At 40.0% G+C, this 22251-nt stretch overlaps 1 protein-coding gene across 4 annotated transcripts in view; it reads left to right on the plus strand.

Moving 5' to 3' along the window:
- PTPRZ1 (protein tyrosine phosphatase receptor type Z1) overlaps window positions 1-22251 on the plus strand; it is a 199164-nt gene that overhangs the window by 87362 nt on the left and 89551 nt on the right. For all 4 annotated transcript variants that reach the window (XM_004008014.5, XM_042248748.1, XM_042248749.1 and 1 more), the window contains exons 3-4: window positions 19440-19619; window positions 21794-21945. In XM_004008014.5, coding sequence (XP_004008063.3) covers window positions 19440-19619; window positions 21794-21945 — 332 coding nt within the window. The remainder of the gene's footprint in view (window positions 1-19439; window positions 19620-21793; window positions 21946-22251) is intronic.

Below are 22251 nucleotides of genomic sequence, written 5' to 3' on the forward strand. Positions count from 1 at the left end.
AGGCTAAAATTTTTATGTAATATTAGTTCCCTGAAACCGGCCCCCATGCTCTGCAAAGACCTGGAATCAATGGTGGCACTTTAGCCACAGCCACGGCAGAGCTTAACTTGCAGAAGCATTCAGTTAGGCCTCCTTCATGCTATTCCCTGGGGTTATTGGGTCTGTGTGCATTTGTGCGTGCATGCTAAGTTGCTTCTGCTGCTGCTACTAAGTCACTTCAGTCATGTCTGACTCTGTGCGACCCCATAGCCGGCAGCCCACCAGGCTCCGCCGTCCCTGGGTTTCTCCAGGCAAGAACACTGGAGTGGGTTGCCATTTCCTTCTCCAGCTAAGTCGCTTCAGTCGTGTCCAACTCTTTGCAACCCTTTGGACTGTAACCTGTCAGGTTCCTCTGTCCATGGGATTCTCCAGGCGAGAATACTGGAGTGGGTTGCCATGCCCGCCTCCCGGGGATCTTCCTGAGGCAGGGATTGAACCCATGTCTTTTATGTCTCCTGCATTGGCAGGCAGGTTCTTTACCACTAGCACCACCTGGGAAGCCCTATTGGGTCTATAGTGTGGACCATAGAAGATTGTGGTTCTCCCTCCCCTGAAACGAATGCCTAGTTGCATGGTGGCCATGGCGAAAGACATGGGAGAGAATGACCTGGCAAGAGGTCCCTTGGGGGAATATAAACTGTTTCCTCTTGACTGGCGGCGTTGCGATCCTCAGCCACCCAAGCCAGAGTCGTTAAAGTGACCATTCACCACCCTACTGCTAATCAGCTCCTCAGCCCTGAGTTTTTTCCTCTCCCTCTTTCTCTCTCCTCCAGTTTAGATCGTAACTATGCTTCACCTAAACAGTTGCTCAGACTTTTAATTGACCTGCCATCAGTTTTGTCTCTTCAACTCTATAACCGTAGTTACCTCCATGAAACTTACACATAACTTTGCCATCTACAACTGAAAGCTCTTCAATAGCCTCCTGGAAAAGTTCAAACCCTTTATCGAGGCATTTAGATCTTCAGTGTCTCCTCACCGTACTCAGTCCTCTCTCCTCTCTACCTTGCCTTTTATGTGTCAGCATATAAAATTTCTGGGTTGTCTTCTCAGATAACCATTCTTTCTCTCTCTCTTCTGAATTCATGCGATTCTATCTTCTTGGGTACCTTCAGCCCTGGATTCCTTCCCCACGTTTAATTTGATAATACTTGCCCATCATTTGGGCTTTCCTGGTGGTTCAGATTGTAAAGAGTCTGCCTACAATGTGGGAGACCTGGGTTCTGTCCCTGGATTGGGAAGATCTCCTCGAGAAGGGAATGGCTACCCACTTCAGTACTCTTACCTGGAGAATTCCATGGTCAGAGGAGCCAGGTAGGCTACAGTCATTGGGGTTGCAGAGAGTCAGACATGACTGAGTTGACCCATCATTTAAGACTTATCTCAGGCAGCTTGTCATTCAGGAAGCCTTCTTTGTCCCTCATCCTATCTGGGTTAGCTACAACTCTTTTATGTTCCTGGAATATTCTATGCATATCTCTGCTATTATCCTTAGTAGACTGTATTATATTTAACAGTTGCTATGTCTTAGGTTCTCACTAGGAAATGAGTTCTTTGATGAAGGATGCTGTTTTATTTGTCTTTGAATCTTTTGTACCAGATGTTTATTCTGTCTCACACGAGGCACTCCGTAAATATTTGATGAGTGAATAAATGAACAAGTAAAAGCTGTATTTAATGAAATTAAGTTTTGATGGGATCTGAAGATGATATACAACAGAATTCTTAGCTGGAGCAATGTATTTGTGATATTCACCCACAGCTTTCATAATAAACATATACAGAAAGGGGATGGTCTATATAGGAATTGAATCAGAAACTTTGGTCTAATAGGCAGCATGTTCTGTAATCAAAACATTGAAACAACACTGTAGGAAAATTATCAGAAGTTCTATTACAAATAAAGTTTTTGCTTGCTTCTTGGAAGGAAAGCTGTAACAAACCTTGCGCTTGCATGCTAAGTCGCTTCAGTCCTGCCCAACTCTATGCGACCCTATAGACTGCAGCCTGCCAGGCTCCTCTGTTCTTGGGACTCTCCAGGCAAGAGTACTGGAGTGGGTTGCCTTGCCCTTCTCCAGGGTTTCCAACCTAGGGATCAAACCTGTGTCTCATGTCTTCTGCATTAGTAGGCAGGTTCTTTACCACTAGCACCGCCTGGGAAGCCCTAGACAGTGTATTAAAAAGTAAAGACATCACTTTGGGAACAAAGATCCATGTAGTTAAAGCTGTGGTTTTTCCAGTAGTCATGTATGGATGTGAGAGTTGGACCATAAAGAAGGCTGAGTGCCAAATAATTGATGTTTTTGAATTGTGGTGCTGGAGAAGACTCTTGAGAGTCTTTTGGACTGCAAAGAGATCAAACCAGTCAATCCTAAAGGAAATCAACCCTGAATATTCATTGGAAGGACTGATGCTGACGCTGAAGCTCCAATCCTTTGGCCACCTGATGCTAAGAACTGACTCACTGGAAAATACCCTGATGCTGGGAAAGATTGAAGACAAAAGAAGAGAATGAAAGAGGATGAGTTGGTTGAATGTCATCACTGACTCAGTGGACATGAATCTGAGCAAACTCCAGGAGACAATGGAGGACAGGGGAGCCAGGCATGCTGCAGTCCATGGGGTTGCAGAGAGTCGCACACTACTTAGCAACTGAATAGCAATTACAAATGGAAAGATCTCAGGTTATATCTGTGTCTCAGACTTCAACTCCGAATCTCTGATCCTCCTAGCAAAAGTAGGAAACAGAGCCTCAGTCATGCAGCAGTTATCATATACCGATAACAAGTATGTGGGCAATCCGTGCTGAGCACACGTACGATGGTGGTGTCCCTGCCACCACTGCTACCACTCTTCTCCATTGTGCTGCTATTTCCTTGCAGAAAGAGTTTGGCTCTTCATTTGTCAGAGAAGAGGAAGACTTAATGACCACAGAGGAGTTTACAGTGATCCTAAAGCAACTTTCACAGCTAATCTACAAGAGTATTTTCTCAACGAGTAATTTCCAAGGATGTTTTGGAGTCTGTATTTGCCATCTCCCTGGTAATAGTCAGACTGCAACAACAATGAAATCTTGTCCCATAGCTCTCTCATCATTCCCTAGATAGTTTGCCTGCCTTTCATTGAGTTCAGATAGTTAAGAGCAGATGCTACACTGAAGTCCTGCACTTTATCAGTCGTCACTGCCTTCAGTCTCAATCCTGAATATTAAACACAATGGACTCATTTGGAGAGAATCAGGCAAATATAAAGGTCATAACATTAATCACTCACTCACTCACTCACTCACTTCAGTCGCTCAGTCATGTCCAACTCTTTGCCACCCCACGAACCGCAGCACACCAGGCCCCCCTGTCCATCACCAACTCCTGGAGTCCACCCAGACCCATGTCCATTGACTCAGTGATGGCATCCAACCATCTCATCCTGTCATCCCCTTCTCCTGTCCTCAATCTTTCAGAACATCAGGGTCTTTTCAAATGAGTCAGCTCTTCTCATCAGGTGGCCAAAATATTGGAGTTTCAGCTTCAACTTCAGTCCTTCCAATGAACACCCAGGACTGATCTCCTTTAGGATGGACTGGTTGGATCTCCTTGGAGTCCAAGAAACTCTCAAGAGGCTTCTCCAACACCACAGTTCAAAAGCATCAATTCTTCAGCGCTCAGCTTTCTTTATAGTCCAACTCTCACATCCATACATGACCATTGGAAAAACCATAGCCTTGACTAGATGGACCTTTGTTGGCAAATAATGTCTCTGCTTTCTAATATGCTGTCTAGGTTGGTCATAACTTTCCTTCCAAGGAGTAAGCATCTTTTAATTTCATGGCTGCAGTCACCATCTGCAGTAATTTTGGAGCCCAGAAAATAGTCAGCCACTGTTTCCACTGTTTCCCTATCTATTTGCCCTGAAGTGATAGGACCGGATGCCATGATCTTTGTTTTCTGAATGTTGAGCTTTAAGCCAACTTTTTCACTCTCCTGTTTCACTTTCATCAAGAGGCTCTTTTCTGCCATAAAGGTGGTGTCATCTGGATATCTGAGGTTATTGATATTTCTCCTGACAGTCTTGATTCCAGCTTGTGCTTCATCCAGCCCCTCATGGTTTCTGGGGATTGTTGAATTTCAGCGGTATTTTTCTGATTTTGATTAAGTATTTGATACCAGGCAATAGCAATGGAAACACTGCAATACTGGGCTTCACTGTTTTATAACAGTTCATTTTATAACAAAATGAAGGATGACAGATGACTCTGTGGTTGTAGCTGTTTAATGGCCTTTAAAAAAAATTGTTTCTTTTCCTCCACCAGATTTGAGACTGGGGGTTGGGAGGGAGTTTCAGTACTCTTTATCCAGAGTCTCCAGTTCCCTGACCTTCTGTTATTCCATCACACACATCCTACTGATCTCCACAGTGGGACTGCAGCTCTCTACCTGCTGTACTTGTCCACCAGGAATACTAAATTTCCAAAAACAAAAGCCCACACGGACACACTTTACAGTGCTGCCTCGACAAGCTCATGGTTGCCCACACCAGTGGAGCCCTCAGTGTTTCCATCAGTCTGGAATGTCCACAATTTCATTTTCCACCAGTTTCCTCAAGCCCATTCTCTTCCTTCCATCTCTCCCACAGCCAATGTATCTTGCTTCCAGTTTTCCTGAGAAAATAAAGAGAAGGGTTAAGGAAATTCATGCTATCTGCCAGCATATTTACATGTATTATCTGATTTAATTTGCACAGTGTGAGAGATAGAGAATATTGTTCCTGTGACCGAGAAGGTAACTAAGGCTCAAGTGAATGGTGCCTGTAAATGATGGCCCTGGGATTGAACTGTAATCGGCTCAACTACCAACCTCTTTTCCTTCCATGGGATGAGATTCTACTCCACACCTGAAGCTCTATGGCTTGAACCATCAGATTTCCTCCATCTCTAAATGTTTGCAAATCCATATTTCCTTGATTTGTTTAAATGTTTCTTTTCCTCTCACAGGTGATAATCCTCCATCCACAGTTTACCTTCCTCCCTTAGGGAGGCCTCAATCACGGACCTCACATTATTCAAGCTCCTCCTTGTAATAACTCTTTGGCCCCTTTTAATAGGCGTGCTTAAATTTCTGTCTTTAAATAAAAAGCATTCCTCCTGCTTGCATCAGTCTTTGTATGCTGCCCTGTTCTTACTTCAAAACAAGCTTTAAAAAGCTCTTTTTTGATGCTACTCTGTCATCTCTACTTTAATCTTCTGCCTACTGTAGTCTAACTTTCAGAGCCACCATTTCATTTGAATAGTTTTATTCTCGGAATACAGGATTTGGAGTTAAGAAATAACCCGCTCCCATAGCTGTTCTTCAGTCATGACCCTGTGGGCTTTCTAATGTGTGTGATATTTACTTTGAGATGATCTCTCATTGCTGCAACCATCCTTCTGTGACTTTCAGGATAAGGTTTTCTTCTGAATTTGCAATTCTCCTTCAGGCCACTTATTCTTAATTTCTTTGTGTACTTCCTCCTTCCCTTGGACTCCCTAAATGTTAATACTCTTCACTGTCTTATCATTAACCTTCTTGCTTGTTAGCTTAAAGTATTTCATCCATGTTCATGGTTTTAAATTGTCCTCTCATGCTGTGTTCCCCAGTACCTGTCTGTAGTCCAGACTTCTTATTGGCTCTCGGACTCATATTTTTGATTGCCTAACCAACTTCCATGGAAATCTCAGTCTGCAGATCCAAATCCAGGTGCAGAGTCTTTCTTTCCATCCGTTCTCTCTATCAGTGGCACAGGTACCATGATACACCCAGCTGTGTTCCAGTCAGGATCTTGGGAATCATCTTTTGCCTCTCTCCCTTTTTCATTTCCCTGGTGGCTCAGATGGTAGGGAGTCTGCCTGCAGTGCCGGAGATCTGCATTTGATCCCTGGGTCACAAAGATCCCCTGGAGAAGGGAATGGCTACCCTCTCCAGTATTCTTCAGAGTCTGGAGAATTCCGCGGACAGAGGATCCTGGCAGGCTACAGTCCGTGGGGTCGCAAAGTCGGACACGACTGAGCAACTAACACTTGCACTTTGAGTTCTTTCTCACTTTCAAATAAAAATCATTTAAACGTTCCTAAATCCTTGAAACGGCATCCTCCTTTTAGTCTTTAATTCTATTGTGTTGGTTTGTACCCCGCACGATTTCCTGCCTTAATTCAATTCTTCTTTCCTTCTCTATAGGCTTCATTTCATTTTCAGATTAAAGCACCGGTTAATTGTGACTCATTGTGAATACCATTCTACTTGTTCTGCGCATTGATTCCATTTATACCCACCGCATATTATCAGGTTGAAATTACTTATCTTCAGAGTAATAATATTCCACTGTGTCATTGTCCTTCGATCTTCCTCACCTTGTGTTTTTATTTTTTTTCCTGTGGTCTGGAAAAACTTAAGTTGTTTATTACATTGTGCATGTGTGTGTGCTCAGTCATGTCCTGCTCATTGCGACCCTATGGACTGTAGCCCGCCAGACTCCTCTGTCCATGGCATTTTCCAGGCAAGAATACCGGGGCGGGTTGCCGGTTGCCGTTTCCTCCTCCAGGGGGTCTTCCTGACCAAGGGATTGAACCTGCGATTCCTTTGTCTCCTGCACTGCAGGTAGATTCTTTACCACTGAGCCATTGTTACATTTTAGAGCAGTAATTTTTATTGTTATTATTATCTCAGATTTTTGTTTGTGTATCTAGGATTTTTCCAAGTTGGTAAAATTGATAGGTATACACTGCTATATTTAAAATGGATAACCAACAAGGTCCTACTATATAGCACAGGGAACTCTACTCAATATTATGTGACAGCCTGGATAGCAGGGGGGTTTGGGGGAGAATGGATACATATTTATATATGACGGAATCCCTTCACCATTCAACTGAAATTATCACAACATTGTTATTTGGCTGTTCAGTTCAGTTCAGTTCAGTCTCTCAGTTGTGTCCAACTCTTTGTGACCCCATGGACTGCAGTAAGTCAGGCCTCCCTGTCCATCACCAACTCCCAGAGTTTGCCCAAACTCATGTCCATTGAGTTGGTGATGACATCTAACCACCTTATTCTCTGTCGTCCCCTTCTCCTCCCGTCTTCTATCTTTCCCACCATCAGGGTCTTTTCCAGTGAGTCAGTTCTTCACATCAGATGGCCAAAATATTGGAGTTTCAGGTTCAACATGAGTCTTCCCAATGAGCACTCTGGACTGATCTCCTTTAGGATGGACTGGTTGGGTCTCCATGCAGTCCCAGGAAATCTCAAGTCTTCTCTAACACCACAGTTCAAAAGAATCAATTCTTCAACACTCAGCTTTCTTTATAGTCCAACTTTCACATCCATACATGACTACTGGAAAAACCATAGCCTTGACTAGACGGACCTGTGTTGGCAAAGTAATGTCTCTGCTTTTAAATATGATGTCTAGGTTGGTCATAACTTTCCTTCCAAGAAGTAAGTGTCTTTTAATTTCATGGCAGCAGTCACCATCTGCAGTGATTTTGGAGCCCCCCAAAATAAAGTCTGACACTGTTTCCACTCTTTCCCCATCTATTTCCCATGAAGTGATGGGACCAGATGCCATGATCTTCGTTTTCTGAATGCTGAGCTTTAGGCCAACTGTTTCACTCTTTTTCACTTTCATCAACAGGATTTTTAGCTCCTCTTCACTTTCTGCCATAAGGGTGGTATCATCTGCATATCTGAGGTTATTGATATTTCTCTTGGTAATCTTGATTCCAGCTTGTGCTTCTTCCAGCCCAGCATTTCTCAAGATGTACGATACATATAAGTTAAATAAGCAGGGTGACAATATACAGCCTTGACGTGCTCTTTTTCCTATTTGGAACCAGTCTGTTGTTCCATGTCCAGTTCTAACTGTTGCTTCCTGACCTGCATACAGATTTCTCAAGAGGCAGGTCAAGTGATCTGTATTCCCATCTCTTTCAGAATTTTCCACAGTTTATTGTGATCCACACAGTCAAAGGCTTTGGCATAGCATAAATTGATGTTTTTTTGGAACTCTCTTGCTTTTTCAGTGATCCAGCAGATGTTGGCAATTTAATCTCTGGTTCCTCTGCCTTTTCTAAAACCAGCTTGAACATCTGGAAGTTCACGGTTCACGTATTGCTGAAGCCTGGCTTGGAGAATTTTGAGCATTACTTTACTAGTGTGTGAGATGAGTGCAATTGTGTGGTAGTTTGAACATCCTTTGGTGTTACCTTTCTTTGGGATTAGAATGAAAACTTATGTTTTCCAGTCCTGTGGCCACTGCTGAGATTTCCAAATTTGCTGACATATTGAGTGCAGCACTTTCACAGCATCATCTTTTAGGATTTGAAGTAACTCAACTGGAATTCCATCACCTCCACTAGCTTTGTTCGTAGTGATGCTTCCTAAGCCCACTTGACTTTGTATTCCAGGATGTCTGGCTCTAGGTGAGTGATCACACCATCGTGATTATCTGGGTCATGAAGATCTTTTTTGTACAGTTCTTCCATGTATTCTTGCCATATTTTTGCCACCTCTTAATATCTTCTGCTTCTGTTAGGTCCATACCATTTCTGTCCTTTATTGAGCCCATCTTTGCATGAAATGTTCCCTTGGTATCTCTACTTTTCTTGAAGAGATCTCTAGTCTTTCCCATTCTATTGTTTTTCTCTATTTCTTTGCACTGATCATTGAGGAAGGCTTTCTTATCTCTCCTTGCTATTCTTTGGAACTCTGCATTCAAATGGGTATATTTTTCCTTTTTTCCTTTGCTTTTCCCTTCTCTTCTAAAGAAGAAAAAGTCATAAAATTTTAGACAGTATCTTGGAATTAAATTTCTAATCACTCTCTCTATTTATTTATACTGAACTTTAGCTAACAATCTTCTTTGATATCATAGTCCTTAAGGAAATCTTGTGCTAGCCTTTTCCTGTATAAATTGATAACTACCTTCCCTGACATTTGTAACCCTCTGTCAGGTGGCTGTATCTGTCAGACTTGCAACGCTTCTCTGCTGCCCTAATGTCAGCATCCCATTAGGGCAGATAATAATGGAAAATGCCGTCTTGACTAAACAACATGTCATGCTGAAATTGTTTGTATTTTATCTGGTTTCAGCACATTTTTAATAGCAACCATAATTTATATTTGCCAACTGGTTTGATCTGTCTAGCTCTGAAAACCTCCCTTTAACCAAAACCATAAGCTGGCATGCCAATTTGTGCTTATAAAAATACATCCTCATTCTTTTCTTAACGTGGAAACTTATCTCAGACATCTTTCTTCCTTTGCTTTCAAGTTATGTGAAGACATTTACTGGTGTAACATGAAATTACTCAATGACTGTTACTCAGTACTTTGGGAGTTTATTTTCGTATCTTTGAGGAAACTCACTTTCTAAAGCAGCTGATTATGTCATCTGAAAAGTGTTTAAATACCTAAATATATTTATCCATTTTTCTGGAGTACAGTTATATGCTGTACTTTTATTGAAAGTAACACTGATTTACATTTCTGTATTTAAATAAACTGAAATTTGAATCCATGACATCTCACTGCTGATAGCTTTGTGCTATTATACATTTAGCTTTTGATGTATTTGGTAATACCTATGAAGCAAGTCCAGTGTACTTTATAAAGCTTTGATTTATGGCATATGGAATCTTGAGAGGTGTTTATTCAAAGCAGTTACTTGCATTAATGTCACAATCATTACTGTAGTCTACATTCTAATATTACATTTATATTTGCCCCTTAATAATATTTTATATGTAAATATGTACAGACACAAATGTTTTCTCACATCAAAACCTGGACTAGATAAGAAATCCATTAAGATTAAAAGCAGTATATGTTTTTCTTAACAATATCTTGATTTTTAAAGAATCAGTTCCAAGTCCTCTGTTATTCAAATCTTGTTCAATATCAGTAATCTATGGTAACCTTGAAAAGAAATAATCATGTTTATATGAATTTCAGTGGATCTTTGCTGAATGCCTTATACTATATTTTGATTATTTTATTGATTTTTTTGATACTGGAAGGTTAGACTCAAGAATTGTGCAGTTTCCTTTGATTTTCATTTTCATCATTTTCTCACTTTTCAAATATTAAAATCTGCATTGGTATTTTACTCACTCTTCTTTATTTTAAACTCTGCTTTTCCCCAGCTGATATTTTTATGTGGGAGACTGATGGAGTAATAAATACTTCCCTACACAGAATGTTTTTTAGAATATGTTCCTATTTAGAAGGTATGTAGTACAAAAATATTGTAGTACAGGTAGCTGTAGATATTTTATTGAACTATTATTCATTCAGGGAATATTTATTTAGGCCTTAAGTGCCAGGTTCTAAGAAAGGTGCTGTGAAATTACAGTATGAGCAAGAAACAGAAACATACTGTATTCCAAATAGATACAGGCTATCTTAGCCATTCAGGCTTCTATAGCAAAATACCATAGACTTGTGGCTTATAAACAACAGAAGTTTATTTGTCACAGTTCTGAAGAACTAGAAGTCTAAGGTCAAGGCACCAACAGACTTTGTATCTAGTGAGGGCTGCTTCTTAGATCACTGTTTCTTCACTGTAACCTCACATTTAGAAGGGGCGAGGGATCTCTCTGCGGTCTCTTTATTTATGGCCTAATCACCTCCTAAAGGCCCCACCTCCAAATGCTATCACATGGGGATTAGGATTCTAACAAAACATTCAGTCCATTGCACTGGGATTGGGCTTCCCTGGTGGCTCAGACAAAAAAGAGTCTGCCTGCAATGCTGAAGACCTAGGTTCAATCCCTAGATCGGGACGATCCCTTGGAGAAGGAAATGGCAATCCATTCTGGTACTCTTGCCTGGAAAATTCCATGGACAGGGGAGCCTGGCAGGCTGTAGTCCATGCGGTCGCAGAGTCGGATACAACTGAGCAACTAACTGTATCAAATCAGATGAAGACACATAGAAGATGCCAGTGGAAGTGTCCACTCATTATGCAGCCTCCCTCTTCCTGCTCATCCTGCTTCCTGCCAGTTCAGCCTGTCTGATTAGGCAGCAGTCAGCTTCGTAGCATTCCAAAGCCTCAGTGCCTCCCACTGGCCTCCCTAACTACATCTGATTATAGCCTGCCTTTCCGTCTCCCTCGGTAGAAAGAGAGGCATTCACTCCCTGCTCACTTCTCTCTGAGCATTGCCTGCACTTTTCTCCCACAGTGAGTTTTCTCAGGTTCATCACCCAAGCAGACATGCTCTCAGTTGCCCTCTGCCTTCTGGATTCTGTCCATCCCTCAAAACCTGCATTGCGTATGTTGGTAACCATGATTACCTGCTTTCATCCCATCTACTCCTTTATGCACTTGTCTTACTTTTTATTGAACACATTCCCAACCTTCTGGAATGAAAGAATAAACAAGGCTCAAACAAACTTGAGCTCATGCATATTTCCTACAGAGCCTACAATTGCTTTCCATTCTGCTTGGAATCAAGAGTGCATAGGACGTAAATACTGGCTATATTCGCTTAGTGTTCAAAGTTTATTGCCCTAGCACTTAATTTGTGTCTACCGTGTGCTAGACTCAGACTTTGGCGATAAGATATAGATACGATAGATAAGTTGACAAACAACGTACAGTCTGTGAAGTGCTCCAGTAGAGGTGAGCGCAGGAGATTCATAGGGGTGGCACTAATTCAGGTAAGTCAATAAATGCATGAAAGAATGGATGACTGTGTGAATGAATAATTTATTTTAATTCTCCAGAGCTGTCATTAAGTAGTCTGCAGTCCTCCTGATGGGTAAATCATCTTGCTAATCTTCTGCTGCAATGACAATGCATGTCCTAATTTCTCCCATCACAGCATTTGTTAATACCCCTCAAGTGATACACTGTAGTTCTAATGAATTCTGCACACCTGCTTTCTTGGATCCATCATCGTGGCTTTAATTACTACATGGACTGCGGTCTCCCAGCTGCAAAATTAAAACCATTAATTTGGGAATTTTAAAAACAATATTTAAGCATAGGGTTAAATATTGCTTCATTATCAAAACAGCTACAGCTAGAGTATATTTAATGCTTCTTTGATTTATATTTCATCCTTGTGCACAATTTTAACACAACTTTCTTTCCCTGGATTTCTACTTATGAGTATCTGAAACATCCTTTTTTCAGAGTCCCTTGCAAAAATAACATCAAGGTCCTATATTTTGGGACTTTTTCCGTTTTACAGCCTTTTCGCCGAATAATTTTCTTTTCCCTCTTCTAACTCTTTTGTGTTTTAATCACAGAAATTAAGGAGTCTCCCTGAACCTGTGCTGTAGTTGGCATGCTGAGCTAGTAGGTGATTTAAACTGAGTCCACACTCAGTGTAGTCATTTGGTACACTTCAAACATAATCCAGTGACTCAGGATCGTATACCGTCAGACAATGCACAGTTTGGACACCAGCTCTTTCTTGAGATCCGTTAGCAGAAGTTTAGTGGGGACTACTCAACAAAATTGTCATATAACAGACAGGTAGATGTGGCCTGCAGTTGAATTTAGAAATGTTCTTTAGTTGGTCAGTTTTCTTTCTTTCTTTTTTTTTCCCCTTATTTTCATCCTATGTTAGACCCCTGTGAGCTGAGACTAATAAAATGAAAGGCATTTTATTTAAAAAATATATTAAAATCTTTTTAATGTAACTTTTTTTTGTCTGATTCAGTCATTCAACAAACATTTATTGAATACCTACCATGTGCCAGGCTTTTCTCTAGATGCTAGAGTGTGGAAACAAATAAATAAACATAATTAGTATCTTGTGCTCTGCTGTGCTGGCGCTTCAGTGTTGTCCGACTCTTTGCGACTCCATGAACTATAGCCCACCAAGCTCCTCTGTCTATGGGGTTTTCCAGGCAAGAATACTGGAGTGGGTAGTCATGCCGTCCTGCAGACAGTCTTCCCCACTCAGGGATCAAACCCACGTCTCTTATGTCTCCTACATTGGCAGGCACATTCTTTACCACTAGCGCTACCTCAGTTCATTTCAGTTCAGTCACTCAGTCGTTTCTGACTCTCTGCGACCCCATGAATTGCAGCACACCAGGCCTCCCTGTCCATCACCAACTCCCGGAGTTCACTCAGACTCACATCCATCGAGTCGGTGATGCCATTCAGCCATCTCATCCTTGGTCGTCCCCTTCTCCTCTGTCCCCAATCCCTCCCAGCATCAGAGTCTTTTCCAGTGAGTCAACTCTTCCCATGAGGTGGCCAAAGTACTGGAGTTTCAGCTTTAGCATCATTCCTTCCAAAGAAACCCCAGGGCTGATCTCCTTCAGAATGGACTGGTTGGATCTCCTTGCAGTCCAAGGGACTTTCAAGAGCCTTCTCCAGCACCACAGTTCAAAAGCATCAGTTCTTCGGCACTCAGCCTTCTTCATAGTCCAACTCTCACATCCATACATGACCACTGGAAAAACCGTAGCCTAGACTAAATGGACCTTTGTTGGCAAACGTCTGCTTTTGAATATACTACCTAGGCTGGTCATAACTTTTCTTCCAAGGAGTAAGCGTCTTTTAATTTCATGGCTGCAATCACCATCTGCAGTGATTTTGGAGCCCCCCCAAAATAAAGTCTGACACTGTTTCCACTGTTTCCCCATCTGTTTCCCATGAGGTGATGGGACCAGATGCCATGATCTTCGTTTTCTGAATGTTGAACTTTAAGCCAACTTTTTCACTCTCCACTTTCAGTTTCATCAGGAGGCTTTTTAGCTCCTCTTCACTTTCTGCCATAAGGGTGGAGTCATCTGCATATCTGAGGTTACTGATATTTCTCCCGGCAATGTTGATTCCAGCTTGTGCTTCATCCAGTCCAGCGTTTCTCATGATGTACTCTGCATATAAGTTAAATAAACACTACCTAGGAAGCCCCAATTAGTAACTTAAGAGAAGAAAAATAAAATAAGGAGAAGTGATCGAGAATTGCTGAGGAAGGGAAGTGTATTTTATACAGATTGTTCAGAGAAAGCCTCTCTCTAAAGAGATGCGTTTGGGCAGAGACCTGATAAGAAGAAGCCTAGCAGACAAATGGGGCAGAAGATTCCAGAAAGTGAGTGGCAGCAAGTGGCAAGCCCCAAGGCGTCTCATGCTTAAGGAACAGAAAAGAAGTCAGTATGGCTGGAGTAGAGAGTCATCACCACAGACTGGCAGAAAATGAGATCCAAGTGGATGTGACTGGTGACATCATACAGGGTCTGTTAGCCCTGGGAAAGAGTCTCTATATTTTATTCTAATATGAAAATGCATTGGAAGGACCTAAGTCAAGGAGTTATGTGTAATCTAACATGTTCTTTAAAAGATGACTAGCTACAGATTGCATTAGTTTTCTTATGCCACACAGCAAATTACTATAGCACACAGCAAGTTTAGTAGCTTAACCTGTATTATCTCATGGTAGACATGGGTCACTTTATTTTGTTTAGTTGCTAAGTCATGTCCGACTCTTTGCAACCCCATGGATTGCAGCATGCCAGGCTTCCTTGCCTTCCACTGTCTCCCAGAGTTTGCTCAAACTCATGGCCATTGAGTCTGTTATGCCATCCAACCATCTCATCCTCTGTTGCCCCCTTCTCTTCCTGCTCTCAATCTTTCCCAGCAACAGGGTCTTTTCCCAATGAGTCAGCTCTTCTCATCAGGTGGCCAAAGTATTGGAGCTTCAGCTTCAGTGTCAGTCCTTCCAATGAATGTTCAGGGTTGATTTCCTTTAAGATTGACTGGTTTGATCTCCTTGTTGTCCAAGGAGCTCTCAAGAGTATTCTTCACCACCACAGTTTGAAAACATCAATTCTTCAGTATTTAGCCTTCTTTATGGTCCAACTCTCACATCCATGACTACTGGATATGTCGAAATCATTGTTTGTCAAAATTTAATGTGTATATGAATCTCCTGCAGATTGTGTTAAAATGTAGATTTTGACTTGGTGAGGCTGCAGTGGAGACCTGATTCTCCTAACGATCTCCTAGTTGATGGTGATGCTCCTTGTGGAACAGCAAGACTTCAAGCCAGGAATGAGGGTAGCTTGGACTAAGGTACTAACAGTGGAGATGAGAAATGACCTAATTAAGGAAATATTTTGAAGGTAGATCGCAAAGGGCTTGCTGAGGAGGAAACAGAGGCACGAGGATGACTTCTATGTTTAGGAATGACAGCGAACGTAGGAGGCATTTGTAGGGCAGAAATCAAGTGTTCAGTTATGGATGTGCTAAGTTAGAATCCACATAAAGATGAGCACAGAATATTATGAACAAAACAGGTTATAAATCATATTCAGTGTTACTAGAGACTTAAAATTTTGTGTTTCTATGCATTACAACTTTAAGACTCTTCCTAAGTGTGCTCAGAATTTATTGTACCGTTTTTTAAAATTTAAGCAATAGGAAGAGCTTTATTGATTCATACCACAGTTTCTCTCTCTTGTTTTTCTTACAATGACATGAGTAAAGCAAGCAGTGCTTTCTTGTCTCCATGCCAATGTTCTTTACAGTGAAATTAACATAGTATTATTACTCAATTCTTTAAAGTCGTTCCTAGAAGCCCAAATGTGCATCACTGTGCATATTTAAAGCATATTGTATTCAAGCATTCTCTAAGCTTAGAGCTAAGATTTTAAAACAAAATAAGTTTTCAGTACCTATTATTGATTCTGGTGAATGCCTCACTAGGAGATGAATTGCCTAATTTTCCCAGGCTATGCAGGCAATTCCAAGGTGTGATTAATTATTATTTCTTTCCTGGGTTAAATTATGCAAAATGAGCTTTAAGACACTATGACAGCTTGCATGAAAGTCACCCTCACTGATTCCCTTATCCCAAAAAGATGGTATAGACTAGAGTTGTATGGATGGTATCTTTTCTTATAATTTCTCTGGACATCAATCGTTTAAAATCTTGGCCTTGCCCATACTTATGTTCAAAAAGAAAAGCATTTGAAAGGAAGAAGCTGAAAATGGTGCTGCTACCTGCTCTTTCATGGAATGGCTGCAGAAATGCTAGAGTTTAGCCAGAGAAAAGGTTGAGACTTGGATCTGCAACGTTTCATGTATTTTAATAAATGAACATTAAATAAGACATACCCATTCTTAGCACTGCGTGGGTACTTAGCTCAGTTAATATCCAGTGAGGCAAGGTTGTGAGAGATGGTTTATGGCTTCAGGTAGTTGAAACAAAGGCATTACAGGGCAGTTTTGGTTGAGAGGACTGTTCATTCTGTGGAACAGATGAAAATTCACTTTACGGTAAACAAAATTCTGGAAAGCCCTGTTTTATTTTTCTTCTTGTTAAACAATAAAATCTAAGTTTTATGACCAGAAAGAAAGAAAAGAGAGAGGGAATAAAAAGAGATATTTCAAAGATAGCCTGGATGATTACGTTTCTAAAAGACCCTGAGCAATTGGACATTTGGGCTTCCCTGGTGGCTCAGATGGTAAAGAATATGCCTGCAATGCAGGAGACTGGGGTTTGATCCCTGGGTCGGGAAGATCCCCTGGATAAGGGGATGACTATCTATCTACTCCAGTATTCTTGCCTGGAGAATTTCATGGACAGAGGAGCCTGGTGGGCTACCATCCATGGGATTGCAGAGTCGGACATGACTGGGTGACTAACACACATCGCACACACAGATGGAAATTAAACCAAATTAGTCAATGGCTGGGATGACACACAGTCTACAGCCTCCCACCCTCACTCTGTGGAGAGTGCTAAGGAATTCAGATCAGAATCTGACTCCTATCAACTGGACATGTTTTAATCTGGAACCCTGGATTAGGGCTAACATCTGATAAGACAAATGAATTTTCTGTGGATTTGTAAGAGTGTGATGGCTAAACAAGGGTCTTGTTGACACCTTCTCTTGTTCTCATGATGTACCATATTAAAACCCAGAATCTAAATCTAGGAATACAGTTGTTTCTCAGTATCAGAGAGGGATTGTCCAGGATTCTTTCAGATACCAGAATTTGTGGATGTGCAAGTCCCTTATATAAAATGGTGTAGTATTTTCATATCACCTATATACATGCTTCCATAGTCTTAAAATCATCTCTAGATTATTTATAATAGCTAATACAATGTGGCTCACATTGTACAGGAGACAGGAATCAAGACCATCCTCAAGAAAAAGGCAAAAAAGCAAAATGGCTCTCTGAGGAGGCCTTACAAATAGCTGTGAAAAGAAAAGAAGCAAAAAACAAAGGAGAAAAGGATAGATATACCCATTTGAATGCAGAGTTCCAAAGAATAGCAAAGAGAGATAAGAAAGCCTTCCTCAATGATCAGTGCAAAGAAATACAGGAAAACAATAGAATGGGAAAGACTAGAAATCTCTTCAAGAAAATTAGAGATACCAAGGGAACATTTCATGCAAAGATGGGCTCAATAAAGGACAGAAATGGTATGTACCTAACAGAAGCAGAAGATATTAAGAAGAGGTGGCAAAAATACACAGAAGAATGGTACAAAAAAAAATCTTCACAACCCAGATAATCACTATGGTATGATCACTCACCTAGAGCCAAACTTCCTGGAATGTGAAGTCAAGTGGGCCTTAGAAAGCATCACTACGAAAAAGCTAGTGGAAGTGATGGAATTCCAGTTGAGCTATTTCCAATCCTAAAAGATGATGCTGTGAAAGTGCGGCACTCTCTATATGTCAGCAAATTTGGAAAACTCAGCAGTGGCCACAGAACTGGAAAAGGTCAGTTTTCATTCCAATCCCAAAGAAAGGCAACACCAAAGGATGTTCAAATGACCACACAATTGCACTCGTCTCACACACTAGTAAAGTAATGATCAAACTTCTCCAAGCCAGGCTTTAGCAATACATGAACTGTGAACTTCCAGATGTTCAAGCTGGCTTTAGAAAAGGCAGAGGAACCAGAGATCAAATTGCCAACATCTGCTGGATCACTGAAAAAGCCAGAGTTCCCTGCAAAAACCATCTATTTCTGCTTTATTAACTATGCCAAAGCCTTTGACTGTGTAGATCACAACAAACTATGGAAAATTCTGAAAGAGGTGGGAATACCAGACCACTTGACCTGTCTCTTGAGAAATCTGTATGCAGGTCAGGAAGCAACAGTTAGAACTGGACATGGAACAACAGACTGGTTTCAAATAGGAGAAGGAGTACATCAAGGCTGTATGTTGTCACCCTGCTTATTTAACTTATATGTAGAGTACATCATGAAAAACGCTGGGCTGGAAGAAGCACAACCTGGAATGAAGTTTGCCAGGAGAAATATCAATAAGCTCAGATATGCAGATGACACCACCCTTATGGCAGAAAGTGAAGAAGAACTAAAAAGCAGTTGATGAAAGTGAAAGAGGAGAGTGAAAAAGTTGGCTTAAAGCTCAACATTCAGAAAACCAAGACCATGGCCTCTGGTCCCATCACTTCATGGCCAATAGTTGGGGAAACAATGGAAACAGTGGCAGACTTTATTTTGGGGGGCTCCAAAATCACTGCAGATGGTGATTGCAGCCATGAAATTAAAAGACGCTTACTCCTTGGAAGAAAAGTTATGACCAACTTTAATATGACAGCATATTAAAAAGCAGAGACATTACTTTGTCAACAAAGGTCCGTCTAGTCAAAGCTATGGTTTTTCCAGTAGTCATGTATGGATATGAGAATTGGAGTATAAAGAAAGCTGAGCACGGAAGAATTGATGCTTTTGAACTGTGGTATTGGAGAATACTCTTGAGAGTCCCTTGGACTGCAAGGAGATCCAACCAGTCCATCCTAAAGGAGGTCAGTCCTGGTTGTTCATTGGAAGGAATGATGTTGAAGCTGAAACTCCAGTACTTTGGCCAGGTGATGCGAAAAACTGACTCGTTTGAAAAGACCCTGATGCTGGGAAAGATTGAAGGCAGGAGTAGAAGGGGATGACAGAGGATGAGATGACTGGATGGTATCACTGACTCAATGGACATGAGTTTGAGTAAAGTCTGGGAGTTGGTGATAGACAAGGAGGCCTGGTGTGCTGCAGTCCATGGAGTGGCAAAGAGTCAGACACAACTGAGGGACTGAATTGAACTGAATACAATGTAAATGCTATGTAAACAGTTGAATATATGATGTAAATGCTATGTAAATAGTTGTCAGCACTTAGCAAATTAAAGTGTCCTTGGAACATTTTGGAGTTTTTTCCTAAATACTTTGCTCTGAGGTTGGTTGAATTTGCAGTTGTGAAACCCGTGAATACAGAGGACCAATTGTAATTGTTCTTAAGATTTGGTTTAAAGATGTCTCAGTTTTTCCCAATGTTGTGTCTATTTTTATGTAACATTAACTACTTTATAAACATAAAATTTAGCTTTTGCGTAGTTATTTAAAAACCAAACTTATTGCCATTTTTTCCTCTAGGAGCATTGAATCAAAAAAATTGGGGAAAGAAATATCCAACATGTAATAGCCCCAAACAGTCTCCTATCAATATTGATGAAGATCTTACACAAGTAAATGTGAATCTTAAGAAACTTAAATTTCAGGATTGGGATAAAACATCTTTGGAAAACACATTCATTCATAACACTGGGAAAACAGGTAAAATACTTGCATTTTTTTTCTGTCTTTAATATGTTTATCAAACTTAGAGTATATTTAGATTATTTTCATTATATTTTTCTTTGAATGATGTATGTATTATGAACTGGATAGAAACTATAGGTACAAGAAATCAAATAGAAAATTGGAAGTTTAGATCTTTTGAAATGTGTACAAAAAATTAAATAACCAAAGTCATAATGTTCTCCAGTAATATAGCAATAAAGATGCCTCCACAGGAAGAACTGATAAAGATAATATATAGCTAATTAACTTAATAACTTTATCACTGGTTAATCACGTAGTCAATCGAGATTTCTTTCTCTTGTGCGTTTTATACTACTCAGTTGTATGTTACGTTCAATATTTGGATGTGAAAAAAGCAATCTACTATAATTGAATTTTAAGAAAGTATTGGTCCTTCTAGATAGAAAGTTTTAAATTATATACTATACTTAGGAAGCACTCTCTAATAAAGCTTTTTTTCTTAGTATACAAATTATAATATCATAAAAATTCCAGTAAGCAACAAATAGAAGTTTACAAAAGCTAGCATTTTTTTCTGATGCTATGTTTTAAATGAAATTATATGTATATCAACAAGTTATGTAAAAGCAAATATACTCATGGGAAAAAGATTAGAAAAAGTATTTACTATAGTAGTAGCCATGTTGGGGTGATTTAATTGTAAGTGGTATTTTTCTCTATTTTCCATATTTTGCTGATATAATTGTGTGAATATGGTAATTTAAATCCTGTGAAGGTAGGAATTTTTCTGGAACAGTGCTTGACAAATAATAAGCACTCAATAAGTATTTCTTGAATGAATGATTTTATATGTTATAAGAGGCCTGGCGTGTTGCGGTTCATGGGGTCTCAAAGAGTTGGAAATGACTGAGCGACTGAACTGAACTGATAATGTATTATTAATTAAATATATAATAGTATATTCTCCTAAATGTTAGACATTTTAATTACCAGTTTTAGTGGGTGTTACAGAGAAGTAAAGCATGTAATCTCTGCTTTATTTTTCTTAGTGGAGTGTAGTCAAGCCCTTGATCTTTAGAGCCACACTTTCTAGGTTCAATTCTGACCATTTAAAGCACAGTATGGAACTTTGAGAAAGTTCCTTAACTTTGCTGTGGCCAATTTCCTTACCTTGTAAAATAGGGATTGTAATGGTATCATCTTCCATTGTGTAGGATCAAATATTTAATACATGTAAAGTAATGTAATGCCTGTCATGTCATAAGTGATAAATGAATGTTGACCATTATTGTTGTTTGTTGCTACTGTTATTATTCATGAAAATGTATATCTCTGACTAGCTGGTGTCTGCTGGAAAGAAAAAAACAACACAGCCTAGAAATTAATTATATTTTACTTAGAAGTCTTTATACTGCGCAGTATGTTGGATTTGGTTCCAAATGCCAAAAGTGATTTCTGCCAAATGAAACAAAGACTATTTAAATCTGACTGAGAGACTTGAAATCATGCGTTACACTCTGAAGGGAATCATTAATTCCCAGATGACTCCTAAAATACAGATAGTAGATGTTATCTGCTAGGGATCTCTAGAGTTTAAGATTCTGAGACTTGCCAGTGAGGGTTCAAACATGAGATGGCTAAAACCCCTTCAAAAGGAAAAGGCCTCCTGCCTTCCTTGCCACAGTCTAGGACAGAAATTCTGAAGCTTGATGAAGCCTGGGGTGATGCTTGGAAACATAAGGAGATGGGACAAAAGCAGCAGCAGCTTGATAAGGAATAGAAACAGGAACATGAGAAGGTTGGAGAAAAGACCTTTCCTTTCCAGTCTTCTGTTCCTTCTCACTTTAACTGTCCCCTCACCACCATGTGAGGCATTAGGGGAGCAGGGTTTTGGATGCCAAACAAACAAAACGTAGGCTACCAAACAGACAGGGTAGGTGAACTACCTGTCTCTTGCTTTAAGTGTTGTATGGCAGTTAAGGTCTTGGATTTATTTTACACTTGTGGCAATAGAATACATTAAGTATATTATGCAGTTACAAAGTTCAGCTTTCAAAATTATAGCTTACTTTTTGAATTTATCAAATACATTATGTTCTTAATGTACCTTAATAGAAGCAAATTTAAATTTGTAATTTTGATTTTCAAAAACTTAGATGTCAATTTATTGGTTTTTTTTTTTCAAGTGGAAATTAATCTCACTAATGACTACCGTCTCAGTGGAGGGGTTTCAGAAACAGTGTTCAAAGCAAGCAAGATAGCTTTTCACTGGGGAAAATGCAATATGTCATCTGATGGATCAGAACATAGTTTAGAAGGGCAAAAATTTCCACTAGAGGTAAGTCAGTAGTCCCACTAATTACTATTTCATTTTCTAAGTCACTGGGATTTCATTTAACGTATAATTTGATTCCTTTGTAATGTAACTTTATGACTTTCACAGTTATATTTTGTTTACTTGGTTAATATCTGCATTTCTCTCTGGACTGAGCTGTATAAGATCTGTAGTTGATTTTCCGCTTTCTAGTAATGCTGAGTGTCACATTATATTATAGACGATTAGTAAATATTGATGAGTGAATGAATGAATGAAATTCTTCCCATAGCCCATTAGGGAAAAAAGGGGGAAACTTCATCAACGTAC

This window comes from Ovis aries, chromosome 4, assembly GCF_016772045.2.
Source record: "Ovis aries strain OAR_USU_Benz2616 breed Rambouillet chromosome 4, ARS-UI_Ramb_v3.0, whole genome shotgun sequence".
Taxonomy (NCBI): domain Eukaryota; kingdom Metazoa; phylum Chordata; class Mammalia; order Artiodactyla; family Bovidae; genus Ovis; species Ovis aries.